Genomic DNA, 21,510 nt, shown 5'->3' with positions numbered 1-21,510 from the left:
TCAACATAATGTCCTCAAGGTTCATCCATGTTATGTGGTGGCTGGCAGCTTCCTTGTTATTCTTCAAGGTAGCATAATATTCCATTGTGTGTATGTACCACAGCTTGTTTATCCATTCTTCAGTTGATGGGCACTTTGGCTGTCTCCATCTTTTTGCTATTGTAAATAGTGCTGCTAGGAACATTGGTATGCATATATCTACTCGTGTTATGACTCATATTTCTTGTGGTTAAGTGCTTAATTTTTTGCACTAATTCTATGTTCACCTTATAAAAAAGGTACTATCACCTATTCCAAGTTCATTGATCCACATGGTGTCACTTCATAATGTAGTCACATTGTAAGCCTGTGAAATTGTGAAGAGACCTTTACAAAGGTTTTCAAATGCTTCTTTCTTTTCATGCCCATTTCCCATTTGTTTTTTAGACCATTTCTTCAGGAGAAAATTGTTTTTTGACATTTATTAAATGTCAACTATAGTATATGTTTAAAACATTGGACTAGAGCCAGTGGACTTACCAATTTATATTAGCCTGTTATAAAAAGTTAAATAAAATGTGAAATACAAATGAAAATTGCGTTGCAGAAAAATGGGGACTAACAGTGAGATCATCCATTAATGACCTGATACTCATTCGTTTCCTTGCTGTATTCACAATAATGTCATTTTGTACTATTGCCAGACTCTAAAAGGAAATATGAAGAAAAATTTAAAAATAACTCTTTCACATAGCAAACATTTATAGAGTACCTATTCTGGACCAGACACTAGGAATACAAAGACCAAGAGAATGGTTCACTGTGCACGCAGCTCACGAGGTAATGTAAGGATTCTTAAACTTGAAATAAAAAACACAACTGATCTGGTTAAATGAAGCCTTTCAGAAATGGAGATTCCTGATGTCACATATCTGTGCAGATATCTACCAACAGAAACTTTTCTTAAAGAAATAATCAAGAAAATGTGTAAAGATGTATCGATAAATAAATAATGATCTTTATTTTGAAGTTGTTGTTATTGTTAGGTGCCATCGAGTCGGTACCGCATAGCGACCTTATGTACAGCAGAACGAAACACTGCCCGATCCTGGGCCAACCTCACTACTGTTGCCACATTTGAGTCCATCGATGCTGCCACCTGGGCAATCCATCTCATTGGGGGTCTTCCTCTTTTTCTCTGACCCTCCACTCTACCAAACATGATATCCTTCCCAGAGCCTGGTCCATCCTGACAATATGTCCAAAGTATGAGAGACGAAGTTTGGCTGTCTTGGCCTCTAAGGAGCACTCTGGCTGCACTTCTTCCAAAGTGGATCTATTGGTTCTTTTGGCAGCCCATGGCACTTTCAGTATTCTCCTCCAACACCAGAACTCAAAGGCATCAATTCTTCTGTGGTCTTCCTTATTCACTGTCCAACTTTCGCATGCATATGAGGTTATTGAAAACACCATGGTTTGGGTCAGGTGCACCTTTGAAGTAGACTAGCAAATTATCAGATGTTCTAGCAGGTGCCTAACTACCTACTAGACACATACCTACTCTATTTAACCTTGATACAGACTTTGAAGCTGATATTTTTTTCTTTAAAATTGTATCAATTGTTTCGTCGTACTTAGTTACTATCTTAACAGTTTACTGGGCCAGTTTATTGTTTATTATTCCTTTCTTTCTCTATAACACCAACACAGTGGTGATACTATATTAAATTAGTTATGCTAATACTTTCTGGCTTCAAACCCTTCCATCATTGTCTTTGAGTTTATCTCTGTTCTTACATGCCCTTTTGGAAGTCTTTAATACGTTTTCAAAGTTAATACCAATAACATTTCATAATGGATACTAATGTTTTCTGTTTCTGACCCTCATTTGTATGAGAAGTTGCTTCATTTCTATTAGACCATCATCAGTCAATAGCTTTGAAAGAAACCTGAGACACATGAACTGTAATCATGTGTTTGGTATTTATTTAGGTTGATAGTCCGCAGTTGTTCATTTTAAGAGCAAGTCAAAAGGCTACCAATTCCTTATTTTTAATTTAAGTAGAGTCTTCAGTTGTTTTAAGAATATGGTACATTTTCCGAGACCAGCTTGCAGAGGTCCAAAACTTATTTTCCAGGTACTATATAGGAGTTTGCAGAGTCCTGGTGCAGCACTGTAGGATAAACACAATCAGTTTTAACCACAAGTTCATCAGTTCAAATTTACCAGCCACTCCTCTGAAGCCCTATACAGAGTCACTATGTGTTGGAACCAGCTCGGCAGCCCTTAGCAACAACAGCAATAGAGGATTTTGGAATCCTGCTGTTGCACTGCAAGAAAATGCACTGGACTGTTAACTGCAATGTCCGTGCTTCAAACCCACCAGCTGCTCCTCTGAAACCCTGTTAGGGTTTCTATGAGTCAGAATCAACTCTACGGCACTTTACAACAGCAATTCAACATATATAATTTTGAACCCTGGTGTGTTACTATAGGATAAGCACTGGATTGATAACCAGAACCTACCAGCCACTTTCAGAAACTCTATATATGGAGTTCTGGTGTGGCGCTGTGGCCTAATGCATCAGATTTCAAAGTCGTTTGAACTGCAGGGTTGGTGGTTCAAGCTCACGAGCTGCTTCTTGGAAACCCTGTGCAGGGTCACTGTGGGTCGGAATCGAGTCAACGGCACATACAGGGTTGCTATGAGTTGAAAGCAACTCAACAGCACATAACAACAATATAGGATTTGAGGAGCCCTGGTGACCTAGTGGGTTACTTGGTGGACTGCTAACCACAAGGTCAGTAGTTCAAATCTGCCAGCCGTTCCATGGGAGAAAGATGAGGTTTTCTGTACCTGTAAAGGTTTATACTATAGAAACCCTACATAAGGTCACTATGAGTCAGAATTGACTCAGTAGCCATGGGTTTGTGATACAGGATTTAGTGTCTGGCCTACCATTCAACAGACTTTATGACTTGCCATTTAATTCAGAAATAAAAAAATTAGATGTTGTGATGCTATTTGTTTTTTAAAAAATGAAATTTCTGAATTGAATGTTATTTATTTACATGAATATAAACATCCTGGTAACTTGTGCTTAACAAGATATTCTAGCTTCTAACTGTTACTTACCGATTTGCCACTAAGATTTCTTTTCTTTTTAATCTCAAAGTGACTACCAGGTTGGCAAAGAACTGAATATTTGCCAGCGTAAGATTTCACGTTAGTGCTTCTTCAGAGAACGAGTCGTTTAAATCTTCTGCTCCTTTTTTCTTCTGAGACAATAACATTTCAAAATTACTTTTGTTTTGAAAACAGAGATAAATCATCATTTATTTTTAATTAAAGGGTTTCTCCTCTTCAAAAATCCGAAGTTGTTGAGATGGTTAAGAAACAAGTCAAAGTCATAACATTGGCAATAGGTGATGGAGCAAATGACGTCAGCATGATACAGACAGCGCATGTCGGTGTGGGTATAAGTGGCAACGAAGGTCTCCAGGCAGCCAATTCTTCTGATTACTCCATAGCTCAGGTAAATTATCACTTCTGCAAGACACACCATTTATTTTCATCAACCAACGTCATGAGTATTAATTTCTCTCTCTCTCTTTTTTTTTTTAAGTTCAAATATCTGAAAAATTTGCTGATGGTCCATGGTTCCTGGAACTATAACAGAGTCTCCAAGTGCATCTTATATTGCTTCTACAAGAACATCGTCCTCTATATCATTGAGGTAATAGACAGTTAAGTTCAAAGTCCTTGTAACTTCCATAAAACTTGAAAATGTGTTAATACAAAAAGTTTATCAACCATGGAGAATAATGTTTAAATTAAATTCTGGCTTAATGTTATTACTTCTTTTTATCATAGCAATGTATATATCTATATATAAGTGCTGTAGGATAAGCACTGTGGACCACAAGGTTGGTGGTTCAAACCCACCAGCTGCTTCTCGGTAACCCTATACAGAGTCATTATGAGTAGGAATTGGCTTGACAGCACCTAACAACAACAGATAGCTTACATATATACATATGTATACACAACATTTGCCAGTTCAACCATTTCTACATGTACCATCCAGCCATGCCAACTGCATTTGCTATGTTGTTTAACCATCACAGCTGTCCATTGGACGTGGTTGAACATGATTCCTATCCTCTAAGAGCTTGCTGATCAGAATGTAATGTAAACTGCATATGTAACATGAAAGTTTCTAGGAGCTACATGACAAGAATTAAACAAGTAAAGGTTAGATTAATTTTATTAAGACTTTTAAAATTTAACCCAATGTATTAAAAATATTATCATTATAATTCATAATCAATCTGTATTTTGGACTCACAACCTAACTCAATTTGGACTAGTTCATTTCAAGCCTTCAAGAGCCACATGTGGCCAGTGGTTGCCAATTTGGACACCGTAGTTCTACCTCCAGCCACCAAGTTGATTCCAACTCATGGCAATCTCACGTGTGTCCGATTAGAACTGTGCCCCAGAGTTTTCCGTGGCTGATATTCAGAAGTACATCACCCCAGACCTTTCTTCAAAGATTGTATGGGACACTAGTAGCTAAGTAAGTGTTGTTGTTGTTGTTAAGTGCTGTCGAGTTGGCCTATATAGGATTTATAGACGGTTAATCAGGACCTGATGAATAAGTTATTACCTTTTTTAAAAACATCTTTTTATTTTAAATCATCAGCAACTTTATTTGTAATACTTAAGTTTGAAGGGCTGTCAGTTTCATGCAGCTCTTGCAGTTGTGCAGAACATGACAGTGAGCTCCTCATAGCTTTTTGTGAAAACCCTCCATCTTACACTCTTGCCAGGAGACACGCTCATGTTCTCCTAAATCTGCTGACGGCTATCTTACAGATGTTTGTTTGTGCCACCTTGCCCTGTAATCCATTGGCTGACTGCTTCTACACAACTATAAGAAGAAACACAACCAAATTATTTGCTTCATGGAATAGTTCATACTTTAAAACCAGAGAAAACTAATCAGTTGTTATAAGTACCGTCAAGTCGATTCCGACTCATAGCAACCCCTGTATAGGATTTCCAAGGAGCGGCTGGTGGGTTTGAACCACCGACCTTGCAGCTCAGACTGACCTTGCCATCCAGCACATTATCATGCAGCACTACACCAGAACACCCTTGCCCTGTAATCTGTTGGCTGACTGTTTCTACACAACTATAAAGAGAAACACAACCATTTATGGAAATAATATTGCATACTTAACTCCAGAGAAAACTTATCAGTAGATTCCACAATTACTCTGTAGCTAGAGTCTTTATGTAGCTGTTCTTTATGCCTCTGTTAAAAATTTCCAACTCAGTGGCATTTAACAATAAGCAATAATACTAACATATTAACTGAGCATAGTTCTTGTTTTGTGTCAGGCTAGTTTCAAAATGGAAACTTAATTTTGAGCTATACAGACAGATACATCTATTGGTCACTAAAATTCTACAATTGGATTATAACCCCTTATATAAAATAGTCAAACAAATCCTTGGGAACATGAACAGGATTATTCACTACTTACTATATTTGATAGACTAGACTAGTGTATGTTTTAGAGCAAAATGTATTTCTCAAATAGCTTGTGAGATTAAAAGATTACTGTGTGGATATGTGTGTGTATTTACATATATATATATATATACACACACACACTCACACACACACATATATATAAAATGTATCTGTGATTCCTTTCTAAATTAATTATTTCTGGTTCCCAGGTCTCTCTATATTTCTAATGTTTCTATTTTCTTCTTATCCCCAAACATTTTCATTCAAAGCAATATCAATTTATATAAGTTCTCTACATAAACTTTCAAAGACACTAGGAGTTTAAAGTCACTGCCAGCAATAAATCTGCTTGCAGAAATTTAATTTTTATAAAATGAAATAAGAATACTTCAACTTGCCACATTTTAAAAATCCAGATTGTTTGACACTCAACAATGAAGTGGGTAAAATTTAAGTCCTAATGGGAAAACTAAAATATATGTTAAACTCAAATGAAGAGCTAAGTCTGTACTCTCTTTCAAACCCATAATTATGTGATTTGTGGTTGATTAGCTGTAATTTCACTTGGCTTCAAATTTAAAGCCTTTTCAAGAGATGTTTAACACTGATCAAATTCTTTACACTTTAAAAAGGAAATAAGTTCTAAACTTTACTGGAAATCTCATTTTTAAAGTTATTTTTCTTTTAGCACTTTATGGAAATGTATTTTGAATATAATTCAACAATCTTGGAAACGAGTTGAGCTTTTAAATCAATTCCCAGATACCCAACTTTTGCCAGCTAAAACAAGTTCTGCAGATGTTAATGGCTCATGTCAATACTGTGAATGAATAGACAGAAAACACATCATTGAAGTCTCTAGTGAGGACAACTGCCAGTCTAGAATCTCTCCTTTCAGTTTTTTGTGCTGATCAAGCGTGGGAGCAGAGGACTCATTGACTATTTGTAAGCTGCTGTTTAATATGCAGAAATGCTCCATCAGGAAAAAGTCTCTGAAGCTTTACTGCCACGCCTCTGCAGGGACGTGGAACATAGAAAATAATACCAGGAAAGACGGGTCTGAGGTTTCTGTGCTAATAAAGGAATAGTCTTGAACGCGACGGGTCTTATAGATTATCTGCAAGATCTGCTTTTCCCATTGTGTTACTGCCAGGAATGGCATTTGCCAGCTTCATTGCTGTGAAATAGACCAACAGATAAATACAGGTTTGACATTAGCGGTGGTATATCACTTACAGTGGTCACCCAGTAGCGGCTCTACATGGTCAGTTAAATTATTGGCTCTTTCTAAAGAGTTTTGTTGTTGTTGTTGTATGTTTTTTCTTGGTGTGTCTGTGTGGGTACATTTGGGGTCTTTTGTTGTTGTTATTGTTGTTTTAATTTCTCAGAAGTATCCAACTCCTTCATAGCAAAACAAGACCTTTTCTTTCAAATGATTTTCTGGTAAGATCCCCAAACAGTGTTAGGTCTCTAATGATCAGAGAATTTGATCAAAGTCAGTAAAGTATTGATTTCCTAGCAACTTGTGCTAGAAGATAGATTCTCTCTCTGTGAAGTTATTAAATAATCTAGAGGTGTTTTCTTTATCCATGATTTCGGCTGAACTAGAAGGTTTGAAGTAGGTATCCCAGACTAACCTGAAAAAAGCCTGCCTCTAATAGACTACTGGTTAAAACCCTTCTCTTTTAAAATACATAAACTTGAATTTCAAAATGTTTATATGAAGGGATAGAATATGATACTGAGAAGTCCTGTTCTGGTCTAGATGTAGGCATTTCTGTTTTCATTTTCCTTTCTTTTAAAAATTGAAAAGAGTCAAAATATTAACTTTATAAAAACACTGGAAGAGCGTTTCAAAAACATGTTCACACACCTTCCAATAGTAAAAATGAAAAGGGCTGAAAAAATGTTAATAGTATAAATTTTTCCCTTTCTGTAATAAAGCACTTAATTTAAATATTTGAAAATAAATTTTGAGCTTAGACTTATTAGTTTGTACATTTGAAAATTTGAAACTTAAAAAAAAATTGTTTTTGAAGGAAAAAAATATTCTATTTAAATAAAGGATATTACATTTCAAGCCTTTGAATCACCACAGAATGCTATTTACAATGAAGCTAGGGGACCCTTCACATTTCAAATGTTTACCTATGTACAAATTTATTAATATAAACATAGTGTATAGTATTGCAAAAGCACTTACAGCTAGCTATAACCTTTGAGCCAGATCATGTCTATAAGATGAATTTAATATGCATAGAGCCTTGGCTTTCTTCAGACCCACAAAGATTAGACTATATCTTCTTAGACTAAAGAGGCCATCCTTGAAAGTTTGTGCTTAAAAATGCCTTCTGTTTCCATCATACCTAAGAAATCTGAAAGCGCTTCTTCCTATGTATCACTACGGTGAATCAACAATACTTCAAGGAAAATATTACCATCACCCAGAGTATCACAAATATGTGTTTACATAATCCACATCTCAAAGAGGCCAAATGTGAAAACACAATACAGAGCATTAAAGTCTGTCTTGTCAGCTTGTGTATATTTAGGCTTGAAAAAAAGTTATAAGCCAGCAGCACCTCCCTAAGGAATAAACTTACTGGACATGTTAAGTCCTTCAAAGTTTGCATGCCCAAATGATCTGGCTCCTTACTTAGGGCAAATGTTCAAAATTTTTCTGTAACTATATAACAAAGTTCGTAAGAATTTCCAACTTCACTAGATTTCGCTTCTTTTGTTATTGTTATTGATGCCTGTTACTAACGTAGCTCAATTTGAACTTACTTTTCATGTGCTGTTGCTACTTTGTTTTCTTTTCCATCACATGAAGCCTACATTGGTTTTGATACATGCTCAATCATTTCCTTCCACCATAAAAAGGAAGACGATCAGTGTGAGTCCAGAAACTCTTCATAGGGAGGCCAGCCTGGGTCCATATTGATAAATGGTGAATTTGTAGCAATTCATGCTTCCATAATGAGGTTAAATGAAACGTGAAGTGTAGCAAAGTCCCTGCAACTCCAATTCAAAAATTCACTTGACCGGCATGTCAAGACTGCTTTCCCAGAACAGTGTTTTTGTTGTTGTTATGTTTTGTTTTTGTGTTTGTATTTATGTAATCTCATTGGTGGGCCAGCCTTTCTATGAAGTAGTTTAATTTTCAATTATAATTTAAGTCGGCTTTTTAAAAAATAATGTAGGTGTTATTGATTTCCTGGGCATTCATTGTAATTTTCCGTTTAGTTTAAACTTGTTGAAGAGAAATGTCTCCAGTGCTGTCTCCAAAGTTAAAGTTTATAAGAGAATTGCAGATATATATTAATAAAGGCTTGTTTTTTATCAAGCATAAAATATTTCAAAAGCAGTAAAATTAATTTTAAATAAATTAATGGAAATCAATTAATGAAGTTTAATTTAAAAAGTAGTCAGTTAAATTCTGGTGACAACAATTAGCCAGAATTATTTTAAAACAGACAGATAGAAGTACTTTGACTTCTAAGAATCTAAGAATCCAACCTAAGGAAATAGATATAGATTTCTGTACAAGAGTTTTTAGTTAGAATTATTTGTCATAGCAAAAACTGGAAGCAAGTTTATTGTCCAAACATAATTACCTCCATACTGTGGAGGTCATACATCTTTTTAACAACATTCTAAAGAGTATGTAACAGCTTAAGATAATGCAGATTTGGATTTTAAAGGGGAGTAGAACAGGTTGTGACACTTTATACAGTAGATTTCTAATAAAGTAAATTTATGACTGTTTGTAAGTGACTCCTGGTGTGGTGCTGTAGGATAAGCACTGGACTGTGAACTACAGTTCAAATCCACCAGCTGTTCCTGAGAAACTCTATACAAGATCACAATGAGTTGGAACCAACTCAGTGTCACTTAACAACAACAAGTGAATTATATGAATATAACCAATGCAGAGGAAAATAATTGTCTTACTATTACAAGAAATTGTTTTATTTTCTGTATTTTTTGAAATAAACAATCATTATTTTTATAATAAAAACTGACTACATCCTAATAGATACTTGAAGTGAGAATTAAAGCTCTAAAAACTTTATAGTTTTTTTTTTTTTTTTTATATAAAGCTTTTTATAAAGCACTGTTTTGGAAACAAGGTTGCATTTACTTTATATAAATCTGTAGCTGACTGTTCAGATAGTTCCTTTTTAGTTTTTTGATTCAACAAGTAAAATAAATTCTGGCCTAAATAAAAGAGTATTTCTAAAAGCTTAAATAACAAAGTAGTTTAAAAGGCAAAGAAATGCCATTTACAGGAACGTTATAAAAATAATATGGTAATGTTAGTGCTGTTCAATAGTTAAATATATAAAGATTCTAAGCAATGCATTTATATTTTGATGTTCTAATTTGGGTGGGTTTGGGGTTGTTTTCTCCTTAGATCTGGTTCGCCTTTGTTAATGGTTTTTCTGGGCAGATCCTCTTTGAACGATGGTGCATAGGTCTTTATAATGTGGTAAGTGTGAACATTTGACTATTCCTGTTTTGTCACATGCCTTGTAAGATTCACATTGTGTTTGGTTGCTTGGCATGATTACTACTTTGTGCACTTTAGATGTTTACAGCAATGCCTCCCTTAACTCTTGGAATATTTGAGAGATCGTGCAGAAAAGAGAATATGCTGAAATACCCTGAATTATACAAAACATCTCAGAATGCCCTGGACTTCAACACCAAGGTAAGACGCGGGAGCCTGAAGCACATTTGGTGGGGCTTATTTATTGTCCTGATTACTTTAGGCAACTGGTCTTCCAAAACCAAAGAAACTCTACTCTGAAATCTTCAGGTTGCTAATCATGGCACATCATATTTGATTTAAATTCTAACATGGACTGAGAAGTTTGTTTTGTTTTGCTATAAAATTAAAATGCAACCACAATGCGTTGGGATTTGCCAGTCAGCCAGAAAGCTGGGTCTGGTAGAAGGAAGTGGTTGTCCTTTTGGTCCTCTGAGTCTTTGTCTTTGCCATGTTGTGGGGAAGGGTTCACTCCTCACAATATAATCCTGGGCTGCTGACAAGAGCTGTCTTACATTTGGTGAGGGATCTTACATCATTCTTTAATTTTCTTCTTTGTGAAACAAAATCCTTATCATTGGAATTTGGACTCCTGGTGAGTTGCTGTAGGAGCAGCCCTGGACTGTGAACCACAAGGTCCTCAGATCAAACCTACCAGCCATTCCTTGGAAACCCTATACAGGGTCCTATGAGTCAAAACCAATTTGACAGCAGTTAACAACAACAACAACATTGGAATTTTAAATTCCTTGTCTTGGGCAGTAAATAGTTAATAGTCTCTGGGCAGTAGCTTACATAGTCACATACTCAGTATTTCTAAGCCCTAAAACTAAAAATACTAGTTAAAACATCCAACTAAATTCGTACTGAGTCCATCTCCTACATAGCGAGTAACGGGCAATTGCCAGCTCTTGTATTCTATGGTATTTATTCATCCCAGCAACAAAAATATCTCATTTTCTAGTGTGGTGTTGTAGGATAAGCACTGGACTTCTAACCACAAGTTTGGCAGTTCAAACCCACCAGTCACTCCTCAGAAACCCTATGCCAGCTAGCTGTGAGTTAGAACTGACTCAATGACACTTAACAACAACTTACTCATTGGCACTTAACAACAACAGCAACAACTTTTAAAAAGCATTTATATTGGTATTTGTTAATAATTCAGATTTCTGTGTAGTGTGAAGAAAAAAACTAATTTAAAAATAATCAAAGTAGGTGCCATTTTGAAACTTACTAACATTTAGTTTTTATTAAAGTATTATAAAAGCACCAAATGCATAGACCTTCGAAGACTTTTTCCTGTTTAATATAGTATACATTTATTACATGTTGCCATTACTTATATGGAGCCTAAATTCAGTGTTTTGAATGTAGAACAGTTAATGTATGATTTTTTTCATATTTATTAACTCACACAGTTATCCAATCACATTACGTAGCAAGAGGATAAAATGAAGCAGGTGTTTGGTACAATAAGTGATGATATTGTTGTTGTTGTTATTAAATGCCTTTGAGTCAGTTCCAACCCATAGCAACCCTGAACAGGATTTCCAAGGAGCAGTTGATGATCTTGAACAGCCGACCTTGTGGTTCAAACGTACTTTGCAGTCCAGAGCATTAACCCACAGGGCCACACCAGGACTCCACAATAAATGATAGTGCAATGTTATTCTAACCAGCAGATTCTTCTTTTGAGTCTAGAGTTTCATGAATACATCACATGTTCCCACACAACTCAACAGTATTGTTTTAAATAATTGAGTTTGGTTAATGATTTAACCCATTGGTTTGGGAAAGTATTTTTCATTGATCTCTCTATAGTACTCAGTGTGGCTAGGCTTTTACTTTTTTTTTTTTTTGAATTTCCTTCTGATGCCCAGTTTGTGTTCATTTCATCACTCAGGGTTATAATGTTTTTCATTATGTATGGTGGGAGTTTATGAAAATAAGCCACAATTGGGGCTTGATACCATGGACTCTGTTTCCCTGAAAAAGTAATCTGGGAATTAAGAATGTCCCAGCCCCTGGATCTACAATAATTCTCTTCAACCTAGACAATTACATCAACTCAGCTACAAGTCACCATCTGCTGTAGCTCTGTTGCCACAGTGCTATCTCGGGAGTTACCTTCCGAGCCACAAACTTGGCGATGTCACTCTTGCTTAAAAACATAGATGGATCCTCACAGAATTCACAAAGCTCTCCCTGAAAAGCCTGATCCTTTCATCATGTCCTCATACCTTTGCACTTGACAACCAGTGTTGTGACTGGGAAAAGGATGTAGCAGGCAGTTAAGTTTCATCATTTCTTATGTCCTTTGCCATTTTTTTTTGTTGTTGTTGTCCAAGAGCATTTCACTTACGTCCAAATGTTGGTGCTCTGCATAGAAAAATCACCAGATGAACCAAAATAGGTCATACCACTGTCATATCTTTTGGAACATTTATCATAGTACTATTTTATTTATATAAGTTGGCAACATTTTTTAATAGGGTGTATAGAGTTTTCTAATTATTTCCATTAAAATCCTGTGATTAGATCCCATATAGGCATTTTAAATTGTAGGGACAAGTGCATAGTTGTATACACAGCAGTTGCTGTGGGTCCAGAGTATAGAAACATTGTTGCCCTGAATGATAATGCTGAGGTTTGTTATGGTAAAAAGGGTCAGAGGTCCTGAGGTCATGACAGGGGTTAAAGGATTAGCATGTGACAATAAGTTCGGTCAGGAAAATGGAAAAGTAGAACTAATTTTTCTTGCACCCACCTGTGCTTTCTGTCAAATAAAAACGTGTGGTAATGACACAGTGAGGAGAAGAGACAAAGGTTAATGAGTAACACAAGTTCAAATGTGTAATGTATTGGAGCGTAAATTGGATCATACAATGCAGTGTGCCTGAGCCAACTAACAAAGGAGATTGAGATCACAGTGGAAAATTTGGGGAGGCAGGCAACTTAATTTCTGTTGTTTGAACAGCTTAGACCCATTAATGCATGCCAATTTTATTTAGCATAAGTGTTGTTTGCAAGAAGCACTTTTAAATGACAAAACTACAGCTGTTCAGAAGGACATTAAGAATTTCAAACAGTTTTTCTATAACTTAATCTTTCACATCCTTGTACCAGATACTTGTTCTCTTGTTCTTCAGATACCATTGAGAGGAGATAGTAATAGCTACTAAATGATGTTATAATTATATGAAACTTAGTATTAACAGGTGCTAAAAATTTGTGAAAGCCTGGTATAGAGTCAGGGTCACAATGGTTTGTTTTAAGGAATTATATAATTTAAATATTATACTGCCATTTTGTTGTTTAATGTGTATATATATATATATACATATATGTATGTGCACATGTATATAAAGAAAGAGAAGAGATAATGCATTCTATTCTTAACAAGCATTTATACTTTTATTGCACATGGGAAAAGAAAGTAGACATTACCCCAAATGACAGTCTTTCAAAAGTTTACCCTTGTAGAATTATGAAAATGGCCCTACTTAAGGAATTTAATGATCTGCATTTATTTTAAATTGTATTTTCTTTTTCAGGCAAAAGCTTAAATTTTTGATGTTTGGCTTTTACAAACTAGGGGGAAAAATTAAAGTGAAGCTGAAAAAACATTTTGAGAAACATAAAAATAAATAAATGACCCATGAAGGTCTAAGAGGCAGAAAGTGTCTGTCAGTTCTATTAATTCACAGTGGTGGCCCGACAGAAACACGTTTTGTGAATCTAGCGCGCAGATAAAAAGAAAGGTCAGAGTTCACAGAGCTAGTTTATCGCAAATGGTTCTCATGGATTTTTGTTTTCCCTCAGGTTTTCTGGGTTCATTGTTTAAATGGCCTCTTCCACTCAGTTATTCTGTTTTGGTTTCCACTAAAAGCCCTTCAGTATGGTAAGTAGAAAGGATATGAATGCTAAGAGATGACTTTTTACTTTTTTAGAAAAATAACTCATTGTCAGTATATGTTAAAAAGTATAGCAGTGCTTTTGTTTTATGGTATTACTGTTAACCTAAAATGCATGCATCTCAAAGTTGTGCACACTTTAAACATTTTTTATTATTCCTTTGGGAGCAAAATGATTTAATATATGCAAAGCTTTTCTTCTTCTAATTTTTTGCAAACTTGTATCAAATTAATTTTAGGACTCTTTTCGTCCTCTGTTGATGTATAGTTTGAAGACAGTAAGTGCTAATATTTTATGTAGTCTATTTATTATACCTATGAGGCTTGTATCAAGCTCTTTATATTGAACTTAATCAGACATGCTAGTGTTTTCAAGTGTACTTGAGCTGATGTTTGGATGGGATTTTAATGCTTTTATATTCATCTTGGGGTGTAAGCATTTTCTCCTCTCACATTGAGGGAGTGATTTCATTCTGTCAGTCTTGAGAGATAGGATCACGGTGTATTTCCTATACACATAAAAATGATTAAGTAGCCACTTTAGAAAGGAGATCCCTGTGCTGTTTAAGCGGCTGCTGCAGTGTCCCGGAGCAGACCTCTTTTAGAGAGCATGGGGAAGACAGGCAACCATTCAGTGTCTCCGCTCCAAAATGACAATAAGAAAAAACACAACACACTCCACCCAAGGATGTATCAGTTCTTCGTAAGTACACACCAAATGTCACTGTCTCTGAGTTAATGATGGCCAGTGGAAGCTAATGCTGTGGGTTCTTGCCCACCTACAGTCTGTTTTCCACAGGCAGCCAGAGAGAGCCTTATAAAATGTAAATCACAAAACCACGGAGACTTGTAGCACATGTAGAACTGAATCTACAGCCCTGACCCTGGCTCATTCCTAGACCTAGTCTGCTTCTTACTCTTCCCTCCTCGTAGTGCTCCCATGCTCTCCTCCTCGCTGTTCCTCAGATACTTGGGAAGCTCTTTCTCACAGGTCCCTCGTGTCTCTGCTCAGGAAGGGTTCCCCAAAGCACCCTGACTATTTCCATTGCTACCCTCATTCTAACCCACGGTGGTATGGTGGTGGTATGCTATGGCTCCGGTTCCAACTAGTCATTCTGTATTTTCTGCATCGTTTTTGCCTAACAGGGTGTGGTATATTTGTTTATGTTGTATTGCCTTTCGCCACTGTTAGAATCAAAGTTCCCAGGGAGGCAGTTTAGCTCAATGTTGTATTCGCAGTGTATAGAGCAGTGCCTAGCTTACAGTAGGCACTCAAACAAATTATCCATGAATTAGGGAGACTATTCAGCTTGAATGAGGTTACAAAGAAGGCAGTGGTTTCATGTTCTAGACAAGGACTTTAATCTCACATCTCAGGTTATTTCTCCATCTGTTTAATGTTTCAACCTCTAGACCATACAAATAAGAGTGATCAGAGAATCTAACTCAAATGTAGACTATTGACCCAGGAGGCTAGGAGACTGGCAACAGAGTTTTGTTTTTGTTTTGTTTTTTAAGATATGATTCACTTGCTATTAAGTTTACTCTTTTCAATTTACAATTAAATAATTTTAGTATTTTCATAGAATTGTACAATCACCACCACTATATAATTTCAAAGGTGAAAAATCAAGGTTTCTATTCAGTTACTAATACTGTTGTAAGTAATGAAATGTTTCTACACTGAATTACATTATCAGACAGTTTTGTTGTTGTGAAGTTCCATGGAGTCATTTCCAACTCATAGAAACCCTGTATAGGGTTTGCAAGGAGCAGCTGGTAGGTTTGAACTGCCTACTTTGGTATGAGCCCAGTACTTATCCTACAGTGCCACAACACGACCCCAAATTTGTTGATAAGATATAAAATTTATTAGATTATATAAATATTAAGAGATTTAAAACTATATTTACATTGATCACATATGATCAAAAGTGAACCCAAACATTACTAAAGGCTCTGTTGATCTGGAATGAAAAGATGAGTGCCGAGTGACACCATTAGTCACTATACTGGGTTACACTTGTCTTAGTGAGGTCACGGCCTCACTAAGTCTGCCTCCAGCACTACTCTTGTCTCACCCACACTTTGTCCTAACAAGTTATGTTTGAATAATTCATGCATAAATAAAGTATTATCTTACACCATTCCATGAGTTTTAAATTTTTTGTCGGTGCCAATGACTTATTCAGTTATTTTTATATTTTGATTTGATTTTTTTTTTTTAAGTAATTTTAAGTTTTTGTTTGTTAGCCACAACTCCCTTTTATTTACCGGTTATCAGTTTCCGTGGAGTCAGTTCCAACTCATGACAACATCAAGTGCATCAAATAGAACTGTGCTCCATAGTGGTTGATTCTTAAGAAATAGGTCATCGGTCTTTCTTTCAAGGCAACTCTACGTAAACTTGATGCTCCAAATGTTTAGCTAGTAACAGAGCATATTAACCATCTGTACCACCCAGGCACAACTCCTTTTGCCTAGAGCCATATTTTTCAGTCATTGCTAGGATAACAAAAGACTTTTGTTGTTGTTGTTGTTGTAAAGTGCCGTTTAAAACCCCTGAATTCAGATAGACCCACAAAAGTCCATAAACTTAGAATCATTGGTGCTCCCCAGCTCTCTGAGTCACTTTTATGGTGCAATGCCAACAACTGCATTGAGAGATACTAAGCCGGCTCCCTAAGCTTCTCACGCAGATTGTTGACCAGTTTCCGTCTCTTGTCTAATATCCAAAGCAGTGAGTTTTAATGGGGCAGTTGGTTTGGTTTGTATGTGTGTGTGGACCCTGAGAATTGGTTATCAAATCTACTTTATTCATGCTGGCTTTTAGAAATTTAGTTTGAAAGTTTTCATTTGCATCCCATCTTTAATTGCAACTGTGTCTGACTTCTGAAGGTATTTTAGGAAGTAGCCGAAATTCTGGCTACAGTGTATATCTCTTGGTTTTCCTTCTTTTTTTCAACACTTTATACATTGGTCTTTGAAAGAATGCTAGAAGGACCACATTGATTTTCTTTAATGAGTCTCTCTTCTCTTCATACAGGTACTGTATTTGGAAATGGAAAAACCTCGGATTATCTGCTACTGGGAAACTTTGTTTACACTGTGAGTGAGGAGATTTGCCACATTTGCATGTAAAACGGATTTATATGTGCTCTTCTCCCTACCCACCCACCCCCAATTTTAAATGTGTGCTTGTCTGAATTTAAGGGTTGTTTGTAGTTACCATTAAAAATAAAATATTTGACTTTTAAAGATGATTTCACATTAGGTTTTTAAAATAGCATTTAGAGTCATCCCTGATAAAATGGAACCTTGGTTGCTATTGTTTTCCATATTCCTAAACAGCTCTGGTAGTGTAGTGGTTATGAATCAGGCTGCGAACCACAAGGTCAGCAGTTCGAAACTACTAGCTGTTCTGTGAGAGAAAATTGAGACTTTCTGCTTCCATAAAGATTTACAGCCTCAGAAAACCTGTACAGGATCTCCATGAGTCAGAACCGATTCCAGGACACTTAACCACCACCACTTCACTCTTACTGCCCCTGCTTTGGTTTTTGTTTTCTCCCTTGTCACCTTTTCCTCGGTTTCCTGTTACTCCCAGTGTTAACACTTTCTTGCTTTCCTGAATTTATAGTAAATGTTATCCAGCTAGTCTCAGATCTGAGACCAGTAATTATCCTGAAGTCTCATGATACTTAAAACAGGAGAAAAATCTCCAGGCTATGGGGCATTGAACCTGTGTAAACAAGCCATGCTGTAAGTCAATATGATTTGTACTTATGCAGGATGCTTAGATGTATAAGAGTCCATCCCTGTCATTAAAGAGCTGAGAAACATTTTCAAACCACTTCCCCTTAAAAGTCAAAAGCATTTCTTGAATGTTAATGCCCAAGGTTACATAATTAGTATCCAATAAAAGTCTTCTCCAACCTTCAAGCTCTAAATGCCTCGTCTAATGTTCTTCCTCTGCACTCCTGTGCCCATTCCTGACAAAGCCCTCTCTGTTTGGGAGGGCAACACACTGTTCTAAACAGGAAAGCCAGGAGTACAGTTGACTTTGTCAGTAGAAGATCAATTATGTGGCGTTTTAACTATCAAGTGTGTAAAGAACTGAATGAGAGGAAGGTAAGATCTGTAGGTCATAGAGGGAGTAAATGTCTTAACATCACTGATGTCTATTTTATATGGACACCAACCCACTGAAGTAGTTGAGGGAAAACAAAAGTATGTTTGGAGGTTGGTAATTTGACATGGTTGCAAAACCAGAAATGTATAAATAGTAGATAGAGAATGCTCGAAATTTATCAAATTATATATCAGGGAAGGGGCCATGGTGGTGCAAATGTTAACTGTCAAAGTGCTCAGAAAGGTTGGCAGTTCAAACCGACCCAGCTGTTCCTCAGGAGGGAGGTCTGACGGTCTACCCCTGTAAGATTGCAGCCACAAAATGCTGTGAGGCAGTCCTGCTCTGTTACATGGGGTCACTTTGAGTCAAAATCAACAACGACAACAAAATATCTTATGGACATTCCCTATAAATACTTCAAAGTCCTGATGTGGTGCTGTGGGTTAATGCACCAGCCTGCAAAACCGTTTGAACTGCAAGGTCGGCAGTTCAAGTTCACCAGCCACTCCTAGAAAACCCTAGACGCGGTCGCTATGGGTCGGAACTGACTCGACAGCGTTTAACAACAACAGCAATGGTGCCGTAGGCTAAGCACTGGACCTCTAATTGTGGTTAGCAGTTCAAACCACCAACTGCTCCTTGAAAACCTTATGCAGGTTCGCTGCAAGTTGGAACCTACTCAACAACACTCAACAAGTCCCAGGAGGATAATTTTCTTTCATTTATTTTAAGCTCTATGTCTTATTTTAGAACTTTTTATATAACTTAATTTAATTAATTTTTACACTTTAGTAAGAGTTTTATTTCTCCAGACATTAATCCTAAATTGCCTTTTGTATCCTGCTGAGAAAGCCCCCAACTTCTCACTTTAACTGAACTTTACGATCCCACTGGGTCATAATACAAATACAGATATTAAGTGTAAAACTTTAAAGTGCCTGAAAGCGTGATGAAGCACCTCAAACTTTTGTTAATCTCCAGCCCTGGACAAGCATCCCACACTCATCACTAGAAATCATAGAAAGAGCTCAGCGTTCACGGGACTAGAACAACATTTTCAATGTCACTAGTTATAATTGCACAGTAGTGCAAATAGTAATACATAATTAATAGTTCAGTGTTGACCACTGTCTGAATGTTTTACATTGAGTGTTTTACACTCCAAAACTAAAAGCTTGAGGTAGACATACTTTATTAGTTAGTCCCTGATTACAGATGAAGGAGACAGAGAGGTGTTAATTAACCAAAACAGCTAATAAGTGATTGTGTCTTAAGCATAGATAATCTGATTCCAAATGTATCCATTTAATCAGTATGCTATACTACAGAAAAACACAGAGTCGTTCATTGAACCCTGGCTCCCTTGTTCCAGATTAGGAGGTATGGTCACTGTGTATGGGTGTACATCATTGAGGGATTAGCAGACTAGTCTCTTATGCAGGGTTTGACAAAGTAAAGTTGCAGCATGTATGTTTAGATTGTTTAATATCCAATTATTTTGCTTTTGTACTATTCTTTATATGTTAAAGGTATAAATTGGACTTTTAAGTATTAAAGGTGGTATAAAATAAAGTTAAAACAAGCTTGAAAACCCTTTTTACTGCTATTCCAGAATTATTCAAAAAGCAGGGAGACACACACATCAGGAGTTCCATGGATGAACTCTAAGGCTGTGGGCATCAGGAAAAGGCAGGGAAGGGCACTGGGAGTGTGAAGCCAACAGTGCCAAATAATCATGATGTTCAGCCAGCCAGGAGTTCACCTAATTGTTTGCTTGTTGAACATATAACATAAGCTTCATATAATACACTAGCCCTCCAGTCCCGTTCAGAGAACCACTTGTTTACAAATCTCACTTTCATTCAGTTGATGAAGCGTCATATTTAAGAAATAAAAGAACATCTTTCTTCTGTTTTAGTTTGTGGTGATAACTGTGTGTTTGAAAGCTGGACTGGAGACATCCTATTGGACATGGGTAAGAGTACCTTTAATCATAACCAAGAAATGTCACATGTACTTAAGTGTTACTTCCTTTTTTTATTTTTTCATTCTAACTTCATGCGCCCCACTCTCCTGGTCCTACAGCTTGTTGATGGTTGGGAACAAGGAGTGGAGAGGGAGAAAACTAGGATTCCAGTCTGGAAACACCCAGTTAAGCCAATCTGAATAAATTTGTAGAGTCCCTGGGTGGCATAAATTGTTGAGCATTAGCCAAAAGGTTGGTGGTTTGATCTCACTCAGCGGCATCTCAGAAGAAAGGCCTGGGAATCTGCTTCCCAACAATCAGTCTATGGAGCACAATTCTATTCTGACACATAATGGGTCACCATAAGTTAGAATCAAATTAATGATCACTTTAAAGTAGAATAATGGTACGTTCATTTACCACACAGCTTCTCAGAGACAAGCCTATAATATGATGTTGTATTTTGAAAGTAACCTAAGAATGAGGGAGCCTTTCAAATGTATATTACTAGGACTCTTTTCTTAGTAGAATGTCACAAGACTGACATTCTAGAGAAATTCCATTAGAACATTATTCTAATAATGCAGAAATAGTAGTGGAAAATTGTCTCCAGACTTCTGTAAACAAACACTCATTCTAGATAAAACAAGTTCCATTTTAGATATATTTGTTTTGAGGTACAGTCAGCACTTACAGGTAGAGAGACCCAGTAAACAAAAAAAATTTAAACTTTAATGCTCAGGGCAAATATTGGCACAAGAAATTTGGAGTTGATGGGCATCAGGATACAAATAATGTTCTTCCAAGTGCCTAGCATCTGTCAGCAAGAGCATGCAGAATGAAACTCAAAGAGACTTGACTGTGGCAGGGTATACAAAAAGATACTAAGAGGAGAGAACCACCAAAGAACCTGAGAAGGAACATTCTCAATTCCATATCACAACCATCATAATAGTTGTGGAAGAGATGAAAAGTATAAACCCAATCAGTTGCCATTGAGTCAATTCTGACTCATGGCAATCCCATGTACTGCAGAATAGGATTGCACTCCATAGGGTTTCCAGAGCTAGGACCTTCTAGAAAGGAACTCTAGTTTCACTGTAGGATAAGCACTTGACTGCTAACTATGAGGTTGACAGTTCAAACCTACCAGCCACTCCACTGGAGAAAGATTAGGCTCTCTGTTCCCATAAAGATTTATAATCTTGGAAATTCTGTATCGGGTCACTGTGAGTCTGAATCATGTCAGTGGCAGAGGGTTGGGGATTTTCTAGAAACAAATTACCAGGCCTTTCTTCTGAGGTGCCTCTGTGTAGGTTTGAACCACCAACCTATCAGTTCATGGCCTAGCGTGTAACCAACCATCTGAGCCACGCACGGACTCCATGGAAGAAATAAGAAGTAAATAAAAGATCCAGTA

General features: G+C 36.6%; 1 protein-coding gene across 2 annotated transcripts in view; it reads left to right on the top strand.

The window, feature by feature from the left end:
• The window catches only part of ATP8A1 (ATPase, aminophospholipid transporter (APLT), class I, type 8A, member 1), a 290,919-nt gene that overhangs the window by 214,202 nt on the left and 55,207 nt on the right, over positions 1-21,510 (top strand). For both annotated transcript variants that reach the window (XM_006877299.1, XM_006877300.1), the window contains 7 exons: positions 3,333-3,516; positions 3,607-3,717; positions 9,941-10,015; positions 10,115-10,237; positions 13,901-13,979; positions 17,039-17,100; positions 20,043-20,099. In XM_006877299.1, the coding sequence (XP_006877361.1) occupies positions 3,333-3,516; positions 3,607-3,717; positions 9,941-10,015; positions 10,115-10,237; positions 13,901-13,979; positions 17,039-17,100; positions 20,043-20,099 (691 nt within the window). The remainder of the gene's footprint in view (positions 1-3,332; positions 3,517-3,606; positions 3,718-9,940; positions 10,016-10,114; positions 10,238-13,900; positions 13,980-17,038; positions 17,101-20,042; positions 20,100-21,510) is intronic.

This window comes from Chrysochloris asiatica, unplaced genomic scaffold, assembly GCF_000296735.1.
Source record: "Chrysochloris asiatica unplaced genomic scaffold, ChrAsi1.0 scaffold00465, whole genome shotgun sequence".
Classification (NCBI taxonomy): domain Eukaryota; kingdom Metazoa; phylum Chordata; class Mammalia; order Afrosoricida; family Chrysochloridae; genus Chrysochloris; species Chrysochloris asiatica.
This window is presented reverse-complemented; position numbering and strand designations above follow the sequence as displayed.